Genomic DNA, 16392 nt, shown 5'->3' on the forward strand with positions numbered 1-16392 from the left:
AGGAAAATGTAGAGATCTCAGGGATATAGGAATTACGACACCCACACTCAATAAAGTTAATAATCGTGTTCATGCGATTCACAGAAAATATTTGGGAGAGGAGCGAGGCCCTAGGCTTGGCCATACAATGGGGCCTTCAGCTGGCTTTCTGGCTCTGTGCTGACAGCCTGCTCAGCATCCTGGCCTGCAGGGACTGTGCTCCTGGAGTCTTGATTCTCAGCCACCAAGTCTTCAAGACTCTGTGCTGAGGGCCCCTTTCCTCCCATGTCTCCATAGTTTTACTTGTTCTCTCCCCTGCCTCAGTGAGCAGGAACTGATGCCTGGTGAGGAGTTACTTTGCAGGGCCCCCAGGACAATGGGAAGAAACAGGTTCAGGTGACCTCTGCTTGCTTGAAGTGACCTGGTTAGTGGGTTGTAGGTATTTGGAGTTCAGGCCTAGAGTGACCACTGGATTTCTTTTGGACCGACTTGGTATCTCTTTATCTGTCCCACTCTTGCCTCTCCTTTAGTCACAAGTTGTAACAAAGACTCTCTTTTCAGATGATGCTGTGAATTAAGCCCCTCCTACTTCCTGTGTTATATCCCGGTTCCCCAAGATCCTGCCCCATGGAGCAGTTCCATAGATGCAATTAGGGTTTTCCTCTTCTCCAGGGTGGCTCTGTGGCACTTGCTGGCAGATGGGCCTCATCTCTGGGACCCTGCCCGATGTGTTGGTTTCACATACCACTCTAGTATCATCCCACGTAGACACTCTTGGTGGTGAGACCTTGTCTGCCTGGTCTCCTCAGTCAACAGGACACAGTGGCCCTTTTTGTGGAAGCAGACAGTGTCCTGTGGTTGATGGCGGGGAGGAGGGATAAGAAAAGCCTTCCTGGACTGAAAAGATGACTTAATAAGTCAGGGCCCTTGAGACGAACCTCTGGATGTGAGTTAAACCCCCAGTCTCGCGTGGCGGAAGGAGAGAGTCAACCCCAGCAAGTCACCCTCTGGCTACCACATGTACATCATGGCAAGTGTGTGTCCCCACAATAATAAAGAAATGAAATGTAATAATTTAAAAAACTGCCTTCCTCGGCTGTTCTCCTTTCAGTGACAAGGATAGGCTGGGGACATGCGTTAGCAGAGACACAAGGAGTTTACAAAGATGTGTGTTAGGAAAGAGACAGAAAGAGAGTCTGAGTGGGCTTGTGCTCTGGTATTAATTCAGGTAAGAAGACAATCACTCAGAACCATCCTATGCACAAAGCTAGGTTGACCACTGTCACTCCTAACCCAGTTGAGTTGTCACTGAGCCTCACTCCCAGCTGGGGCCTCTGGGGATGACCCTGCAGAGGCTGCAGCCCCTCCTCAGACCAGGCACTCACAAACCCCTGTTGCCTTTGTGTCCTTGGTGCAGGTAGTGCTCCCCACATTCATTCTGGAGAAGCGGTCCTTGCTGGAGATGTATGCAGATTTCATGGCGCACCCCGACTTGCTGCTGGCCATCACTGCCGGGGCGACGCCAGAAGAGAGAGTCATTAGCTTTGTCGAATATTATCTTACAGCCTTCCATGAGGGCCGAAAAGGCACCCTGGCCAAGAAGCCCTACAACCCCATTATCGGCGAGACCTTTCACTGCTCCTGGGAGGTTCCCAAGGACAGAGTCAAGTCAAAGCGGACTTCTCCCCATTCTATTAGTTGTCATGAGCACCCTATGACTGAAGACCCTTGTAAAAGCTATAAGCTCAGGTTTGTGGCTGAGCAGGTGTCCCATCATCCACCCATCTCCTGCTTCTACTGTGAGTGCAAGGAGAAGAGACTTTGTGTCAACACTCATGTATGGACCAAAAGCAAGTTCATGGGCATGTCTGTGGGGGTCTCCATGATAGGCGAAGGTAAGCCATCATCACGGAATCAGGTCTTACCCAGTGACTTTTGCATTTGAGATGAGCAATGGATGCTTTTGTGCACACATTTTATTTGTAAATGGGGGTAGGAGGGTGGGAAGAGGGATGGATATTGGACCAGCTTGGCTGATTTCCCAGTGGTCCTAGGTGATGGGTGGAAGGGATGGGTCACAGCTTCTGGCTCACACAAAGTGCAGTTGCACACACTGCCTTCCAGAATCTTTCTTCTTTAGATGGTCTATGGATGGCCCTAAGTGTGTGAACACTCGTGAGTATGTGGCCCTAAATGTGTTCACCCTCACCAGTGTTCTGGCTCCCAGACATGAGGATAACAGTTGCCCTACTGAAAGCTGCTAAGAGGGAACAGTCCCTCAAGGTGAGTCTCTGGCTCTGTGCTGGGGATGCTGCAGTGAGAACGGGCTGATCATTCACTGGTGGATGGACAACACCTTCTCCTAGGGAAGAGCTGTGAATGGTTTGTTCACTGAGGAAAGAAACCCAACAAGGCCTGTGAAGTTGTTGTGTTTACATTAGTGCTTATTTAACTCATTTTGAGTCACATGCCTTTAGTTCCAGCACCCAGGAGGCAGAATCAGGTGGATCTCTGAGACTCGCCTTGTCTACAAATTGAATTCCAGGACAGTCAGGGCTACAAAGAGAAACCTTGTCTTGAGAAAAGAAAAAGTTGTAGGTTTACATCTGGGAAAGGAATAAGGCCATTTATACATAGACCTTTGAATGGTTTATTGCTATGTAGCTTTTTATAATTACATGTGTGTAATTACATGTAATTAATTGTATGTCTGTGTATAATGCACGTGTGAAAGTCAGATGACGACCTGTCAGGAATCAGTTCTCTCTGCCATGTGGGTCCTGGGGATTGAACTCAGGTCAAGAGCCATGAGTTTGTAGGGGACTGTTAAGGTCTAAACCTCAACAATCCAGTTGTGTTTTGAGGTAAGGAGGGGTGAGAAGGTGTGCCTGTGAGAGCCAAGGGTCACGGAGGTGGGTTTTCTTTGCAATTTAAAAATTTGCAAGGGTTGTCTGTTTTCTGAGAGCGGATTTTCCTTTGTGGTATTGACTGGCCTGCTCCTCACTTTGTACGCCATGCTAGCCTTGAATTTTCTGTAGTTCTCATGCCTCAGCGTCCCAAATACTAGGATTATAAGCTTTAGCCACCACATCTGGTTCTCTTATCTCTACATATCTGTGTGTACACATATATGCACACATACATGGCACAGTGAGCATATGAAAGTCAGAATAGTGTGCAGGAGTCCATTTTCCAGTCCCGTAGGACCCAGGGGTTGAATTCATATTGTCTTGTTGTCATCAGGGACCTTTGTCTGCTGAGTCACCTTGCTGGCTCTCAGTGAGGTTTTTGCTATGAGCAACTGGAAGGGCATGTAGCTACGAACTGAGTGGAGAGAGTATAGAAGAGGAATGTAGGCTCACCATTGGTTGGGTGTGAAGGCTTTAACAGAGTTGGAGAGGCTCCACAGAAGGGTATCTCTCTTAGAGTTTCCATTACTGTGATGAAAACCATGACCAAAAAGCAGAGTGGAGTGGGAAGGGTTTATTAGGCTTACACTGTAGCACCACTGTTCATCACTGAAGGAAGCCAAGACAGGAGCTTAAACAGGGTAGGATCCTGGAGGCAGGAGCTGATACAGAGGCCAAGGAGGGAGCTGCTTACTGGCCCCATGGGTTCACAGAAGCAGACACATGGGCCCTCATGGCTGTAGTTGAGAGCCTATAGTGTGTTGTGTGCACTGTACCTCCTGGAACTGCAAGATACACAGAATGAGAGCTGACGTCACTCTCCCCGCACTGCAGGCCTACCCCCATGTATATGTTCACTCTTTGTTCTCCCTCTCCTTGACTGCTCTCCCATCTAGATCTTTGTTTCGGGAGCGGCAGTGTCCCTTGGGCTCTGTCTCCAGCATCAGTTGTCTCCTGCTTACATTGAAACCATCATCCCCCCTGTCCTGTGGGACGTAGTGAGGCCTGAAGGGCACCATACAAAGCTCTCAGGAGACTGGCGACCAGGGAGGGAGCACCACAAACCACTTCTGGTCATGTATATCCAACCCAGTTAAAGGACCGAGCTGCCATCTGCATAGCTCATGGTACCCTTGATGGTGGGTGCCCTTGTCTCAATTCTAAAGGGGAGCCAGGAGATATACGCAGGGCCGGGTGCTTGTTCATGGGGTCCCCTCACACTCCAGCAGCCCTAAACCAAGACTGGAGCCTTTTCCTTCCTTGTTGTTCTGCTCCACACCCCTGCACACCTCCCCTCCCCTCACACAGGCCCTTGGTCACCACAAGAATTGCATATGTGGGCCTGTGCACCTGTCTCATACCTACTCAAATGCCCCTTCCTTGAGGCATCTTCCTTTTCTAGGTTAACAAGTCCTGATAGGGTCCTCCTTGGCACTGGTCACCTCTCCCCCACTGCCTTGATCGTAGTCACGATGGTGTCTTTGCTCAGTGATGAATGTCCGCTCGTATGACAAAGAGCAGGTCTACCTTGCTTGTGGTGTTTCCCAGAGCTCTGCGTGGTGCAGACAGCAGCGCACAGAGCTCTGTTGAGGTAGGAGGCATGGCATTTGTTGCAGGACGCTCTTGGGTCTGAGTGTTCCCGTCTTTCACGCTTTCTGCCTGTTCTTGCTGGCCTGACTCTCTGTCTCTCCTGGAGGTGTGCTTCGGCTCCTGGACCATGGGGAAGACTATGTCTTCACGCTGCCCAGTGCCTACGCCCGCTCTATCCTCACTGTCCCATGGGTGGAGCTTGGAGGGAAGGTCAACATCAATTGTGCCAAGACCGGGTACTCTGCCACCGTGACATTCCACACAAAGCCCTTCTACGGCGGGAAGGTCCACAGGTAAGAAGTGGCCACAGGATTCTTTGTGCCTGAGTCCTCTCACCCTTTTAGAAGAAACTAGGTGTGGTGTGGGCACACCTGTAAGCCCAGCATTTGGGAGGCAAAAGCAGGAGAATCAGAAGGTCATCCTTGGGTACTTAGTGAGGCTAGCTTGAGATACACGAGATCTTGTTACTTAAAAAAAATAGATTGAGTTCTAGCCAGCCACAATACCACTTAGCTATAAATCCAGTCCTCTGGAGGCAAGCCAAGAAAATCTCAAGTTCCAATCCAGCTGGGTTGCACAGCAAACTCCAGGTTAGGGTCTCACTATGTTATCCAAACTATCTCCAAAAGCCCAGGGCTCAAACCCCCAGTACACTCTACCCTACAAAACAACAGCATTTCAGTAGATGGTTCAACCATCAAGATAGAGTGAACAGTTATTGTTTGAAAGGCACCTCTTTCCCCCTCTTCACAGGGTAGGCTTTGAGGCCATACCTACTCATCCTTTATGGGCAGTCTGTGGTAATGCAGAAGACACGTAGAGGATAACTGGCCTTTTAGCCCCTCACTTTATGGTGTAATGCTCTACAGGCACGGACATTGTGGCAGTCCCTGTGCCTCAGCTCCTGGAGTCCTGGGCATCCAAGCCACAGACTGCCTCTGTCCTTAGAAGCTGGGACACCAGGCCTTGAACTGAAGGAGAGGTCACCATTGGAGGAAGGGCAGACTTTTTCTAACATCCTGACTGGAGCAAGCCTGCCACTATGCAGACCTCAAATCCCCAAGATGCCGCTTCTTGGACTCTGCTGGAAGTAGTAGCTTGTGCACTGGAGCTGAAGCTGATTGGGTTTCGTGCCAGCATTCAGTTGTCATGTTGGCCGCTGAAAGACAGATTCATCAAAAGCATGCAGCCGTGTGTTCCCCACGGACAGCCCATTGTGCAGCCTTGGCCAGCACACTGCTCATACTTTGCACCAGTAGGCTTGTCCACTAGGAACCTGAATGGCTCTTAGGCCAAGAGAGGTGGCTTCCAAGCCTGCACTTGAAAACTGGACACTTGAGCCAGCTCAGAGCAATCTGATGCCCTGACCTCCACAGACATTCACACCCAGCGTGTACACACTGCCCCCAAATACACATAGTTTAAATAAATAAAAATAGAAAAAGCAAGCTGGAAACAGTACAAGCTGGGCTACTGGGTCCTGAGGACTTTGGCTTCCAGAGGCATTTTCTCCCACTTAGACACAGAGCCCTAGGTTCTCCAGGTCAGGCAGAGGATTGGCGGTGTCCGAGAGCCTTTTATTACCATCATCATGTGTATGCATGCACATGGGTGTGGCGTCATGGTGTTCATGTGGAGGTCAGAGGACAACTTTGTGGAGTTGGTTCTCACCTTCTACCTTTACATGGGTTCTGGGGACCTGATCCAGGTTGCCAGACTGGCATGGCTTAGCTCCCATTCCTGGTGAGCCATCTCAGCCGTCCCCCACAGGTGCTGACAGAAACTGGCAGCTGGTGTCAGGAAACCAGGTTTGGCTTGGCCTTCATCAGGAAGGTGTGGGTCCTGGGGAGACGCATGAACTCTGGGGAGTGTCAGCAGCCCAGGCTTGCCCCCACACAGAAATGACTGGGACTGGATTGTTAGCTTACTTTATTCTTGAGACAAGTTGCCACACAGCCTTAAATTTGTAGTCCTCCTGTCCCTGCCCCAAGTGCTGGGATTGCAGGCATGCACAGTGATGCCTGGCATAGAACCAAAGGTCTTATTGAAGGATGGGAAAGTTCTCCCTGCTCATTCTGTGGCAAAAATGTAGCCCCTAGGGGATGCTATTTGGGGAGGAGAGAGTATATTTTTATTTTGCTGTTGGGTTACACTCATGACAGACGGTGTTGTGTATTAACACCGTACCCTGGGTGGCCTCATTCGTGCGTCTGTTTCCTAAGTGCTAGGGTTACAAGAATGAGCCACTACACCCGTTCCACCCTCTTGTTCTCATCAAGAATATTGCAAATTCTTTTAAAACCCAGTCTTTGAACCAAGCTGCAAAGCCACTCCTCCCTAAGCCGCCTTTAAGTGTCTGAATCAGAGTTCCCTTTTGACTCCTTCATTAATTCAGGGTCACAGCCGAAGTGAAACACAACCCAACCAACACCATCATCTGCAAAGCACATGGGGAATGGAATGGCACCTTGGAGTTCACCTACAGCAACGGGGAGACCAAAGTCATCGACACAACTGCCCTGCCTGTTTACCCTAAGAAGCTCAGGCCTCTGGAGAAGCAGGGGCCCATGGAGTCCCGGTATGCCTGTCCAGCTCAGCTGCCCCCACCTTCACTGAGGGACCCAGGGGAAACTTCGGTAGCATAGCTAATAGCAAAGGACCAGAAGTCAGCTTTCTTTAGCCATTTGAAGTTCCCCTGTTGGGTCCATTGGGGGATAGACCCTTGTCACTGTCAGTTGGGTGGTTAAAGAGTTAACTGTCCCCCACTATCTGGCAGACTTGTGCCGCCTGTCTTGAAAAAGCTTATCAACCCAACTGCCATATTATTGGTTGATTGCAAATTAATCAGAGTTGCTGGTAACTGAAAGAACTATGCAGGGAAGCAGTGAACATTTTCTTCTTTCTTGACACAAACAATATCCTTAAAATACTGAGTGCTGGCACATCCTATGCTCCTAGTAGAAGCAGGTACAGCTCAGAGACCATTAGATTTAAATACATGAGCTCACTTTAATCTTGTATTATATTTCTGGGGAATCTATCCATTGACATGGAAAATTATTAAATACAGAAAAGATTCAAACGAGTTTATTTTCATTTTGAGAAAACAATTTAAGAAACCACTACTTGCCCAGCATTTGGACAATGGGTAAGTAAATTATGAAATAGCCAACTTAATTAGTATATCCATTATATAGTATATCATCTGGTCACTGAAAATGACAGGTATTTTGATATTTCAATATATATTAGCCAATGAGGCCTATGGGCCCAACTGATCCCTGGCTTAGTCACAAAAAAAAGTTTCAGGTGTTTTTTCCTATATTCGTTTATAAGTATATGGGCATTTTTGTGCCATAGTACACATGTGGAGATCAGAGGACTGCTCTCCTTCCTTCATGTGAGCTCTTAGCATCCAACTTAGGTTGTCAGGCTTGGTGCCAGTGTCCCTACCCACTGAGCCATCTTGCTGCCCCCCCCCACCCCAGCTGCTTTTTTTGAAGATAATGAAGTTTTATTGAAAACCAGCCATGCTCACTCATGGCAGTACATAGTTGACAGGCTGTTTATGACTACCTTCTTGTTGCCACAGCTGAGTTTAGCTGCAACCAAGACCCATTAAGATTTACTATCTGGCCCTTCATGGGCAATGTTTGCTAAGGCCTGCTTTCAATCTGAGTCTGCTCGTTACCAGGTGGGGCTAAGAGGAAACTGTCTATGCAGTGGAAGCTTTGCTGGCACTGAAGAGCAGAGAGCTGCATGGGAGATGGGCTTACTGAGCAGAAGCAATGCCAGGATGTAGGAGCAGGACCCTCTCCCTGGTATTGGTTTGAAAAACCAGTCCTATTCATGGCGGTGAATAGCAAATACAAGCTTCCCTGTTCTGACATGGCATCATGAACTCATCGTGCCCCCCCCCCCACCATTGGGCAGTGGCACCAGGAAGAGGAAGGGCTGTGGTAAGGAGGCAGCCCACCACCAGGCCGCACTGCCTCTGAGGACTCGGAACCCTGCAGAGAGCAGGTTAGAGAGGAGTTGCTGCCTTTTCTTCTCCCCACGTATGTATTTAAACACAAAACACACGGCTGGGTGTGGTGGTACATGCCTGCCTGTAACTTAACACCCAGGAGGCTGAGGCAGGAACCACGCTTAGAAACCAGCTCAGACTTACAGCTTAAGACCCTATCACAAAAAAAAAAGTAACAAAGTATGAATCCACCTGAGGCATGGAGTGGCTGCTCTATGTACCTGTGAGTCACACAAGGTCCCTAGGGACATTCAGTATAACCTGTCTCTACTGTGGTGCCAGCCATTTCCGTGGGCAGACTACCCCAGGAGCGACCTGAAGTACTGCCTGTCCATCTGTGCCCGAGCAAAGGTCCTGTCTTGGATCAGAGGCAGGTCTGGAAATGCCACTCTCGCCACATCCTGTGCTACTCTGGCAACCTCTTGACCCCCCCTACCCACTGAGGTATCCCCCACTCCCTTCATGTCCCCCTAGCTTGCCATTCAGGGCTTTTCTTAGTGAGGGTCTGTTTCTCACACCCATTTGATATTAGATTTCTCAGCAAAATATAGTTGCTAATTTTATATAGGCACCTGTGTTATTGCGTCATGAGGATTAAGTGAGTTTCTTGAAAATGTTTAGATGGGGGCCTAGTAGGAGCTGTGCACGCCTTGCTGTCCCTGGTGGGGATGGTAGTACTCTGCCTGCTCTTTCTACTTGACCCAGAGCCTGAGGATAGGTAGCGTAGAGGAGCAGATGTGTAACCAAGGAGCCCTGGCTCCACCCCTGGCTCTTGTGTTTCAGGACACTTTGATTGGATTGACACCCGTCCCTGTCTGGCCACTGTCCTCTCAATAGCTGGCTCCTCCTGATGGTTTCCTTTATTACTTGTCTTCCTAGGAACCTCTGGCAAGAAGTCACTCATTACTTGCGGCTTGGGGACATCGATGCAGCCACAGAGCATAAACGGCGCCTGGAGGAGAAGCAGAGGATGGAGGAACGGAAACGGGAGACCCTTCGCACACCATGGCAGCCCAAGTACTTCATCCCGGAGGTAAAATTTTTTGAGCAAGGGCACCTCAGCTTTTATTGCTGGGACAGTTGGGTGGAGCCGGAACAGTGTGGATCTGGCTTGGACTCTTAGGTTAGACTTTGGGTTAGAATTTTCCCAATAAGGTCTTGGGACCTCACACCGTCCTGAAGGAAGAAGTAGGCAGCTGACATTTCCCTTGCAGTGTTCCTCCATTCAGAACCCTTCTGGGGAGCCAGGCCAGCGTTGTGTCTGTGTGTGTGGGGAGACATGGACAACGACGACTGTGGATCTGCTCTACCACTATTTTCCTAGCCAGGAGGTCCTCCCCTTACTCCCCCTCCACATCTGGGTGACCTTTAAGCTGCTCCATTGAGACTTGTCAGAGTGTCATCTTCTGTGAGTCACACATACTTAGCAGAGCTCAGTAGAGCCCTCAGCCTAAAATACTGCCCCTATCCCCACCCAACTGGGAAGCAGGCAATGTACTGTGTGTCCGTTTGAGGTCAACCTTAGTCTTGTCTCCTGGGACTGTGATAAAATACCATGACAAACGCAACTTAGAGGAGAAAGGGTTATTTGGCTCTCACAGTTCCAGGTCATAGTGGGCAAGTACGGGTGGCAGGCACTTGAGGCAGCTAGTCATATGTGCAGTAAAGGATGGGGAGCATGGATTTACACAAGATGGTTCTGCATAGACGGGGCCACAAGCTTATATTTGCATGATGCTAAGGGTTTATACAAATTTAAATTCCAAGAGCCAACCAGAACTGATCAGTGGGCCAGGTGCTGCTAATCTCTAACTCCTGCTATGAGGATAGATTGTGGTGTCCTGAGTTAGGGCAACTTGTGGCCTGGGTGAGGCTGTGGCTGGCAGGCTGCATTTTGGGGCTGGAACTTCAGACTTGACAGCACTTGGGAGACTGTGTGGGGGCCTCACTCAGGTGGCAGAAATCCTTTGAAGCCCTCCTTAAGATGAGTCTTGTCTTTGAGACAGCTTGCCGAACTTAAGTGGAAATCTGTTCTTGAAGTTCTATCCCTGGGGTCAACATGTCTGTAACAGGAGGACTGCAGACACATGTCACCCCGACACCAGGGTGGTCAGCTTCCACCTTGTACACTCCCTTCTGGTTTGTCACCCACTTACAGATACCATTTTGCATCTTTTCCTCGCCTGCTGGCTGACAGGCAGCGTCTGTCCTTGGATGCACTGACAGACACCTGCCAAAAAAGCCTCATTGGGTGGGTGGGCTTCCACATCACGCTCAGTGTGCATGCCCTTTCCTGTCTGCTGTGGATTCACCCAGCCTGCCTCTCTTCTGGCCGCCACTGTCTTGGAATTCTTGTTTGCCACGTTAGCTAGGTAGATGCTGTCAAAACCCCCTTTATTTTGGTTGTTCCATGGGACTTCTTTTAAAAGCAATTGCGTATTCTTTTCTTTTTGAGACAGGGTTTCTCTGTGTAGCCCTGGCTGTCCTGGAATTCACTCTGTAGACCAGGCTGGCCTCAAACTCGTAGAGATCCACCTGCCTCTGCCTCGAAGTGCTGGGATTAAAGGCGTGCATCACCAACACCCAGCTGCAAATGCATATTCTTAGCCCAGCTGAGCAAGGGGAAATGCATCTTGAGATAAGCTCGGAGTGTCAGGGTTGAGGAAGATGGCTTGGGTGTGAGTTGTTGGGATCAGGTCTTGGCCCATGTCTTGTGGTCTCCGTGTATCGGGCGGCTGGGTGGGAGATGTCCTTGGTTCTCAGTTGCTTGTTGTGAGGTCCTCCTGTCAAGCCTCCTTCTTCTCTTACAGGGTGATGGCTGGGTGTACTTCAACCCCCTCTGGAAGACACACTGATGGGTGGAGGTGCAGTGCTGCCCTCAATAGGCCTGGTTTTGTAGGAATTAAAGTGGTACAGTATCAAGATTCTGTTGGCATTTGCTGAACCTCTTGTTAGCATTCAAGTCAGACAGCAGCGGGGTTAGATACTGTGAAACATGCACCCCAAATTCTGCCTGAGGATTTTATTCAAGAGCCCGCTGAGGCCCGTGTGCATACACTGCACCTGCCAAGGCTGACCTGGGTAATCTTGAGCTCCTTTTTATTCACAAGGTTTGATGTTTTCTATTTTTCACTTTGCCAAGGTAGTTTTGCACATATGAAGGTCTTTCCCACTCACCCAACTCCTGTCCCAATGCAAGCTGAAGTGGCAGGGCCAACTGAAGTCTCTTGTCTGAGAAGGGGGTGTGTGTCCACTTGTACCTGATGATCGTTAGGATCCAAGTCCACACCCAGGAAAGAGCAAGTGGGCCTTCCCTTGGCAGGGGACAGGAAGCCACTGGTGGCTGATGTGGAAGCCTTCTACAAGTGAGCGGCTCTGGAGGACTCAGAGCCAGACCCACCAGGTAGTTTTAGCCCATCTTTCTGATACTTCTCATACCCAAAGCCTGAGCCTCTATGTTCTGCACAGCAGAAAACAAATCCCACAGTCATGACAAAGGGCTCTGGAAGTTCAATACACGCATGCGTACATGACACGGACTACCACTGCCTCTTAGCTAGTTGGGGAAAGAGAACAAATAGTCTGTATTTTTTTTTTCTTTATTTTGACCCAAAAAGCAAGAAAGCCACTGTAACTAGGACACACAAGTCCCCCCCAGTCCAAGCTGAGTATCGGTCTCCAGCCTTCACACAGGAGATCAAACACAGAACCAAACAAGATCAAGAGGCGGAGACTCTCATTTGATTTCTGTTGAGTGCTCTATTTATTTCTTACCGTGCCACTCCAATGATATTTATAAAACCCAGTAGCATGAATGCTTCTCTGTAGTAATACTAACTTTGTGCCTTTTGTCTGCTTTCTTAAGACCAACTGTTGACACTTTGTAGATATTAGACAAATATATTTCCATTAAATACTCTTGTGCCTGGTGTGTGTTATTTTTCGGGATTTAAAAGTTCTGATGGGTGGCTCTGAGTAATCTCAATTTTTCTTGTTTAGGTACTGCTAATAACAATAGCCATATTAAGCGTTTTTAAAAATGTATGCACATGGAGGTGTAGTGCCTGAAGAGGGTGTCGGATCCCTGGGAGGCAGAGTTACAAGTGATTGTGAGCAAGCAGCAAGACATGGATGCTGGCAATTGAATACCACCAGTTCTTATACTGAGTCATGTCTTCAGAGCCCAACACTGTCTTAAATACATTGAAACGCCTCAGAGCAGCATCTCTTAGGTGCTGCCAACTGTCAATTCTATCGAAGCAAATGATTATGCGTACCATGTTTAGGGTCAACCCAAGCAACACAATTGAGACGCCATATCTAAACGGCAGCCCTGGGAAGAACAATATGTCTGGATGGAAATAACAAATTCCTGGAAACACATCCTACTAGGAATATATCACGAACTAAGAAATTAGAATAGATCTATAAATAGTAAGGAAATTGGATCAGCCACTTAAGATCTCCCAACCAAAAAAAAATTGCCAGGACCAGATGGCCTCTTAGATGAATCGTACCAAACTCTAAAATTACTCCAGCCATTCTGGACTGACCTAATTTGCCAGATGATGCCCCACACTAAAGCAAGAACAGATTAAAAAAAACAAAACAAAAGACTAGCATCCTGTATCAATACTGGCTCAAAAATTCTTAAATACTAGTGCAGCAAATTCCACAGCCCATTTGAAAGGGTTACACATGACAACAGTGAGGTTTATTCTTAGATGGCAAGGGTGGTCCAATACACAGTGTGTCAAAAGTTATCAGTGCAATAAGCCACACATTAATAGGCAAATTACAGTCATCTGAACCCATGAAGAAAAAGCATGACAAGATTCAGCACCCTTTCATGATAAAACGAAAGGGAACTCATAAGTTTATATCCAGCACCCCCACAAACATCACAGAAGTGAGAAGTGAAAAGCTCTTCCCCCAAGGTCAAGAACCAGGTGAAGATCTACTGCTTTTGCCACTGCCACCAACACTAGCACAAATCCCAGTAGTGTCAGTAGGCATGTACAAGAAAGAGGTGATCGACTGGCTGGAAGGAAATTCTCTCTTGGCACATCCATGATCTTATCTAGGAAATCCAAGATTCTACACCCCAAAATTAAACTCCACAAAAGTAGTCTTGGTTCTTGTTATTTTCCCCTGTGAAGTGGACTTTGAAAGCAGTACCTATTCAACTATGTTCTGCACCAATTCCTCATGCTGGCTCCATGTCAGGGCAAAGCTTCACTAACGAGCAGGGTGAAGATGGGTCTAATCCCTGAGATCAGCGCAGGCCCTCTCTCAGCCTGGTAGGTCCTGCCTGGGTCTGTATATGCCGTTTTAAAACTGATTTCTGGGGCTGGAGGGATGGCAGTGGGTAAGGGCACTTACTACTCCCACAGACGACCCAAACTCCGTTCCTAGCAGCAGCAGGTGACTCACAACCACAACTAGCTCCGGGGCATCTGATGCCCTTTCCATCCTCTTTGAGCAAGGACATCACCCCCCACCCCCAAGTAAATCTTAAATTTTCTACAGTCTCACTCCAGGTTCTCAGACATTACAAAGCTGTTATCATCTCCCCCCGATTCCACACTCTTCAGATTTGGACCTGGCAAACCCCCGGCAGCCTCAGAAACACTGCCTGTACCTTCCACAGCTTACCCAACCTTCCCTGAGGGAATATCAGGCAAATGGAGCTCAGTTCTCCAGGCAGCCCCAAACAGGTTAGCATAGCCCTGCCACCCCTTGTGCAGAGGGATGTCACTGGGATGCTCCGCACTGCAGGTGGGGCAAGGGTGAGTCAAGCCAAGCATCATTTCCCACCTCCTACTGCTTGCTGTAGACCCGAGTTTTTGGTCAAAGCTCCCAGTGTCCACTTTGGTAAGACCTGCTCTCTAGTTGTGGGAGTTATAAGGAGTGAAGGAAGTCTGGGGGCTGGTCTGTAATTTCACTTGCTTCCCTTACTCTTGGTGCCATGCAGAGTTGTCAGCGGATGGGACTAGTCCAGCGGAACCATGTCCTGACTCTCAAGATTCCCATCCCTGCCAAGTCCCCACTCCTACGTCCAACTCTTCTGCACAGACTACCATCACCCCTCGGGCGAGTGCTCCTTCTGCTGTACGAATGCTGCAAGAACAAGAAACAAAATACACTCATTTACCTGACTTGGGCCATAAACATGTACTACATGTTCTTGTTTGGTTCTTTAGCGCAAATTATGTTTGGATTTTTGGTATTGTTTTCCCTTATATAAAGAAACACTTTCTTTATGTGAACCTCTCCCTCTCCCCCCCCCCCCCCTCTGTGTTGTGTGTATGTCCATGCGCAAGCCCCAGGTTGATAGTGAGAATCTTTTTCAGCCACTCTTCGACCTTCTCTTTTGGGGCAGTCTCTCACTCAAACCCAGAACTTGTGAGGCCAAAGCTGTTTGAATTACAGTGGCCACACCTATACGGCATCTGCATGGGTTCTAGGGATCTGAACCCGAGTTCTCTAGATTTTGCAGCAAGTTCTTTAACTACTGAGCCATCTTCTCAGCCTGATCTCGTCTGTTTTTGACAACCTCCAACAGTGGTACCTTGAAATCACAATGCCAAGCAGGATAAGTCCCCATCAGTGAGAATCCATCTTTGTACACTCTCCAACACTTACTTTAGTGAACCTGGCGGGGAGTACGTTCGTTCTCATTTACTTGCCATTTTCATTTCTTCTGTCAAGGCCTCGTTAAGATCTCCCGTGTGTCTTCCTAGTAGTTCTTGGTGTATTCTGGACACAAGCTCCTCCATCGGATTCAGGGCAGAGGATGATAACCTTGTTTTACCAAGATGCCAGGACATGCCTGTGGGACACTGGATAGAGGCAGAATTCGAACTAGCTGGCTTAACGACTCTAAGACTATAGTGTCAGGATGGGGTTTAAGGACATGGATCAGTAGGATAGAGAAACACTTTGATCAGTTTCCAGCATTGGGCCAATTAAATGGAGGAACTGGTGAATAAATCCTGGTACTGAATTGATGAGGCAAAACTAATTGAATTCTGAACAACACAATAAAGCACACATACCCAGTGCGAGGCTACACAACCAGGAGACAGGAGCTGGCAAGTTTGCCCACAGAGAGGTCTCCCTCCTTGGGGAGTGGGTGGTCTTGGAAGCCGACCAGCCTTCATCTTCTGCAATGTCTGTTACTGTGCTTTTCTTTTGTAGGGCTAGGAAGCCATTTATAGCAGTTTACAGACCATGCTAATAATCCTTGCTAATGGGGAATCATATGGTGACTCATGGTGGCTGTTTACAGTGAGCACAACTCTCAGCTGGCCATCAAGTGACCTTCACTTTGGTCCCCATCCTTCACCAAAGCCATCTCAGCAGAGCAGACACCTGATATTCCTAATCCAAGTACCTCCAGGTTGCTCTCAAAACTAGAAATAAGGTCCCAAATATGTCACACTTTCTAGAAAGACAGATTGTGACAGTGTTGAGGGACACCAATTAGCTTTGGTAGTATCCACTGAACTAAGGTGGCAGACAAGGTGTAAGAAACAGGTGCTGTATGTGTTCTGGGATCCAAAGGGACAATTGGTTGTGACAGTTCCCTTCTGACAGCAAGATGGACCAAAGCTCAGCAAAGATGGCTGGGAAATCTGCACATGGGAGTCCAACTTAAATTCCCCTAGTTCTCTGTTGACCATCTTCTGAAAGGCAAGATCACAGCACTGGCCTACACTGAACCACCACACAGCTTCTTAATATAGTGCTTAACCCACCAAAGCCCCACACTAAAGACCACACATGACAAGCAGCAGCAGCAGCAGCAGCAAAGCCCAAGCAGCCAAACACATAGAGGCTCTCTAGGTGCTGAACTTAAAAATATGCTCATTGTTAAGAATTTTT

General features: G+C 48.4%; 1 protein-coding gene across 2 annotated transcripts in view; it reads left to right on the forward strand.

Annotated features, from left to right (window-relative positions):
- Osbpl10 (oxysterol binding protein like 10) overlaps positions 1 to 12423 on the forward strand; it is a 227022-nt gene extending 214599 nt beyond the window's left edge. For both annotated transcript variants that reach the window (XM_027415312.2, XM_027415313.2), the window contains 5 exons: positions 1397 to 1874; positions 4585 to 4771; positions 6874 to 7056; positions 9385 to 9538; positions 11316 to 12423. In XM_027415312.2, the coding sequence (XP_027271113.1) occupies positions 1397 to 1874; positions 4585 to 4771; positions 6874 to 7056; positions 9385 to 9538; positions 11316 to 11360 (1047 nt within the window). In that variant the 3' untranslated portion in view covers positions 11361 to 12423. The remainder of the gene's footprint in view (positions 1 to 1396; positions 1875 to 4584; positions 4772 to 6873; positions 7057 to 9384; positions 9539 to 11315) is intronic.
- Positions 12424 to 16392: the final 3969 nt, after the last annotated feature.

This window comes from Cricetulus griseus, chromosome 4 (genome assembly GCF_003668045.3).
Source record: "Cricetulus griseus strain 17A/GY chromosome 4, alternate assembly CriGri-PICRH-1.0, whole genome shotgun sequence".
Taxonomy (NCBI): Eukaryota; Metazoa; Chordata; class Mammalia; order Rodentia; family Cricetidae; genus Cricetulus; species Cricetulus griseus.